The 1,862-nt window shown below is 39.9% G+C and overlaps 1 protein-coding gene across 1 annotated transcript; it reads right to left on the bottom strand.

Annotated features, from left to right (window-relative positions):
* Positions 1 to 577: 577 nt before the first annotated feature.
* LOC107578023 (CTP synthase 1-like) lies at positions 578 to 1,593 on the bottom strand (the record flags this gene model as incomplete). Its single annotated transcript, XM_016264030.1, has 6 exons — positions 578 to 666; positions 773 to 869; positions 944 to 987; positions 1,078 to 1,140; positions 1,228 to 1,322; positions 1,505 to 1,593. Coding segments are annotated over 6 exons (477 nt in total), but the record flags the coding sequence as incomplete, so codon positions are not given.
* Positions 1,594 to 1,862: the final 269 nt, after the last annotated feature.

The following is a 1,862-nucleotide window of genomic DNA, read 5'->3' on the forward strand; positions in this document are numbered from 1 at the left end:
CACTTAAACACGGAAAAAGTCAGATTTTCATCCGATGAGCCCTTTTTTTCCTGTTCATCAGATCATTTCAGGTTAACAGTGAAGTTTATTCGGATCGAGTTAAATCAGATCAATTGAGGGGTTTACATAAAGGCTTTTAAGTCCGATTGAGCCATCAATCCAGTTATAAACACATTATTTGAGTCCATGTAAGCACTGCTATACATACATACTCAACTATGGCTATGTTCAACTATAGCAAGCCAAAAGCCTCACAGGAGCAGAGAAGACTTCTGGGAGATGACATAAACCCATCAGATGATTGACTGAAACCTACATTTTTAGCGGATTCTAAGAAATGAATCGCCTTACCAAATGACTTAACCAACATTACAACGTCAGTCATATAACGGCTCTCGAAATATAAGAAAGGACTGTGAAATTAATGTGACCGTGACATGCTCTTTGGGAAAATGGTCAAATAAAAATGAATCTAAAATACAGAAATATTAATTTCAAGATATTAGTTTATACCACCAGCAAAATCACGACAAATTTAGCATGAACATTCAACATATCTCACAGTTCTCTTTGACCATTACATTGTATGCATGTATAAATGACGATGTACCTCAAAGCGATGCCGGTGTCTTTCCTCGACATAATCTACATCTCCATAAAGTTTTCCTGCGAGAGAGAAATCAAATTTCATATATTTACATAATTCCAGTTCTCTGTTGCGTATGGTTGTCTACTGTATTATTGGTATAGTATTTCAGTGAAATGCACTTACTAAGTATGCTGTTTTGGGTTTTGAAAATGGTTCTCCTTTTCCCCAGCCGCATAGTTCCTCCCATCTGCCCTGGATTGTGCTCTGGCATGTCAATCACCTGTGAGACGACCGATCAAACATCTGCTCCAAAACACACCAGAAATCCACATGTAAACCAAATCGGATACTCACCACAGGATGTTTTGTTTCTGGGTCAAATTCGGTGGAGTTAGCATCTAGGAAAACCGAGAGTCACACTTTGTTCAACACTGCTTGTCAAACAATCAGTACGGCATTTACTAATTTATTGCAAAGGAAGATTTTACCTTTCCAATCCAACATGTTTCTAGCAAATTCACACACAGCGAGCTGCATCCCCAAACACACACCTGAAAGTCAAATGGCACAGATGTGTTCAATTCACAGACGGAGCAGGATATTTCAGTTTTAATGAATTTTAAGCAGAACAGTCCTACCCAGGAAGGGCTTCTTCTGTTTCCTGGCCCAGCTGATGGCTTGAATCTTGCCCTCCGTCCCTCGTACTCCAAAACCTCCAGGTACTAAAATACCACTGGCGACACGAGAGACCGCAGCAGTAATATTAGCAAAACTACATCAGGAGTGACTGCGTCTGAATTCTCCTCAATAAAAGAACACCATTAAGGCGTTTGCATGGCCTTACTGATTTAAAATGCATGAAATCAGCCATGTCTATTGTAGGCGTAATTAAACAGAGCGCAGGTCACTACTCACTTGGCGCTGCAGAGTTTCTGCCAGGCCTCATGGTACCTCACTGGCTCTTCCTGCAGTGCACTGGCCTCCAAATCTGCAGAGTCAACATACTAGAGAAAGAAAGAAAAATGGTTGATATAAACGTATAATGAACATTTAAAGGGATACTCCACCCCAAAATGAAAATGTTGTCATTAGTCACTTACCCCCGTGTCGTTCCAAACCCATAAAAGCTTTGTTCGTCTTCAGAACAGAATTTAAGATATTTTGGATGAAAATCCCAGGAGGCTTGTGACTGTCCCATTGACTGCCAAGTAAATTATAATTATATATATATATATATATATTCTCCAAAATGGCGCTACGGTGATGCGGAGAG

This window comes from Sinocyclocheilus grahami, unplaced genomic scaffold, assembly GCF_001515645.1.
Source record: "Sinocyclocheilus grahami isolate Dianchi unplaced genomic scaffold, SAMN03320097.WGS_v1.1 scaffold8358.1, whole genome shotgun sequence".
Classification (NCBI taxonomy): domain Eukaryota; kingdom Metazoa; phylum Chordata; class Actinopteri; order Cypriniformes; family Cyprinidae; genus Sinocyclocheilus; species Sinocyclocheilus grahami.